Source organism: Macrobrachium nipponense, chromosome 27 (assembly GCF_015104395.2).
Source record: "Macrobrachium nipponense isolate FS-2020 chromosome 27, ASM1510439v2, whole genome shotgun sequence".
Classification (NCBI taxonomy): Eukaryota; Metazoa; Arthropoda; class Malacostraca; order Decapoda; family Palaemonidae; genus Macrobrachium; species Macrobrachium nipponense.
In genome coordinates, this window is record NC_087216.1 from 71,611,407 (window position 1) to 71,613,906 (window position 2,500).

At 32.0% G+C, this 2,500-nt stretch overlaps 1 protein-coding gene across 20 annotated transcripts in view; it reads right to left on the reverse strand.

Moving 5' to 3' along the window:
- Positions 1-2,500, reverse strand: part of LOC135201065 (uncharacterized) — an 11,390-nt gene that overhangs the window by 3,231 nt on the left and 5,659 nt on the right. For all 20 annotated transcript variants that reach the window (XM_064229949.1, XM_064229941.1, XM_064229950.1 and 17 more), the window contains exon 3: positions 398-469. In XM_064229949.1, coding sequence (XP_064086019.1) covers positions 398-469 — 72 coding nt within the window. The remainder of the gene's footprint in view (positions 1-397; positions 470-2,500) is intronic.

Below are 2,500 nucleotides of genomic sequence, written 5' to 3' on the forward strand. Positions count from 1 at the left end.
AAAGCAAGGCATGATCCGGCCTCCAGCTTACTTGGGCAGAGCGCTAAAATCTACGGTCACATAGCGTGTTGTTTTACCAACGAAAATTAAAGTAAATACGCTACATTTTATTAGATATAACTTTTCTGTACTATTTAATATGCACATTATTCATTTTTTACAATTTCATTCTAATTGATATATCATAAAATATCCTGTCCTAAAATTCCTGTATCTTTAAATCGACGCAAAACACATTTTTCCAGACCGTTTTAGGCTCTTCCATACGACCGTTCCTAAACCCCTAACAAGAGAACAACAACAGCTAAAACAACAATAACAAGGACAACAACAACAAGGTAGTGAGTAGGTTTACTCCCTGAGTAAGCAAAAAGGCGTTAGGTTGGCACCCCTTTACCTTGGACGGGTGGGTGGGGGGCAACTTGGTCTTGCTTCCCTTCACGTCTTCCCTCACTTTGGTGGGACTGGTCTGAAAATAAATAAATATATAAATAGTTACATAGAAAAATAAATAGATGAATAAATAAATAAATATATAAATAGATAGTTACATAGAAAGATAAATAGATGAATAAATAAATAAATAAATAAATAAATAAATAAATAAATAAATAAATAAATAGACAAAAAATAAATAAATTTGTTGAGGCTCTCATTGGAGTGACGATTCTCACAATTCCAGAAAACAAAAATCATCAACGATTCCCATAATTTTGTATTAAAAATACGAAAAATAAACATTGATCTAAAAATAAATAATTGAGAAAAAGTAAATAAACAAAAGACTTAAGTAAACAATGGATCATAGGCAATGTAAGTTAACCCTCTTACGCCGATTGGACGTATTAAACGTCGAGTCAAAATGTCTCCCGTATGCCGATTGGTACGTATCATACGTCGGCTCAAAAAAGTTTTTTTTAAAAAATCGCGGAAAAATACTTATAGGCCTACCAGCCGAAAACTTTTGTATCACGCGCCTTGGGGGATGCTGGGAGTTCACGGATCAAGGCGTTGTTTGTTTACAATCGCTACGCAGGCGCGCAAGCGCGAATTTCTTTCTTATCGCACTAAAAAGTATCAGTGACACATCTCGGAAATTATTTCGTCACTTTGACATAATTATTGCACCATTTTAAATTATCCAGTTACCATGAAGTATTATATATGAAAATGTGCGCAATTTCATGCACAATACAACTAAAAAATACTCATGATTGTAGCTTTTATCAATTTTGAAATATTTTCATATAAATAACGATAAGTGCAAAAATTTCAACCTTCGGTCAACTTTGACTCTACAGAAATGGTCCGAGAAACGCAATTGTAAGCTAAAATTCTTATATTATAGTAATATTCAATCATTTGCCTTTATTTTGCAACAAATTGGACGTCTCTAGCACAATATTTCGATTTATGGTGAATTTATGAAAAAACTTTTTCCTTACGTTCGTGCGATAACTCTTCCGATAAATTTTTTCGTGCGATTGTCCTAATGTTTGCACCCTTTTAAATTTGCCGTTACATAAAGTTTTATATATGGAAATGTGCGCAATTTCATGCACAATACAACAAAAAACAACCCATGGTTGTAGCTTTTATCAGTTTTGAAATATTTTCATATAAATAACGTTAAGTGCAAAAATTTCAACTTTCGGTCAGCTTTGACTCTACCGAAATGGTCGAAAAAAAACGCAATTGTAAGCTAAAACTCTTATATTCTAGTAATATTCAATCATTTACCTTCATTTTGCAACGACTTGGAAGTCTCTAGCACAATATTTCGATTTATGGTGAATTTATGAAAAAAAAAAAAAATTACGTTCGCGCGGTAACTCTTCCGAAAAAATCAGAATTTTTTTGTGCAATTGTCGAAATGTTTGCACCATTTAAAATTAGCTGTTACATAAAGTTTTATATATGAAAATGTGCGTAATTTCATGTAGAATACAACTAAAAATGATTGAAGGTTGTAGCTTTTCTCTTTTTTTCGAAATATTTGCATATAAATCACGGATCAAATAGAAAAAAAACCACGTTCGGTCAAATTTGACTCTACCGAAATAGTTGAAAAACGCAATTGTAAGCTAAAACTCTTACGGCCTAGAAATATTCCGTCATTTTTCTTCATTTTGAAACAAATTTGAAGTCTCTAAAACAATATTGTGATTTATGGTGAATTTTTGAAAAATATATTTACCTTCACTCCGCGCGCCGATTCGCGGCCGCAAGTCTCCGAAATACGTACATGGCATTATCCTAATATTTGCTCCTTTTCATATTAGCCTTTTTATAGAGTTTCATATATCAAAATGTGCGCAAATTCATGAAGAATACAATACAAAATAATTGAAGGTTGTAGCTTTTTCCATCTTCGAAATATGTGCATATGAAAAAAATATATATTATTAAAATTTCGACATTCGGTCAAATTTAACTCGTCCGAAATGGTCGAAATCTGCAATTATAATCTAAAACTCTTACAGTATCGTAATATTCAATC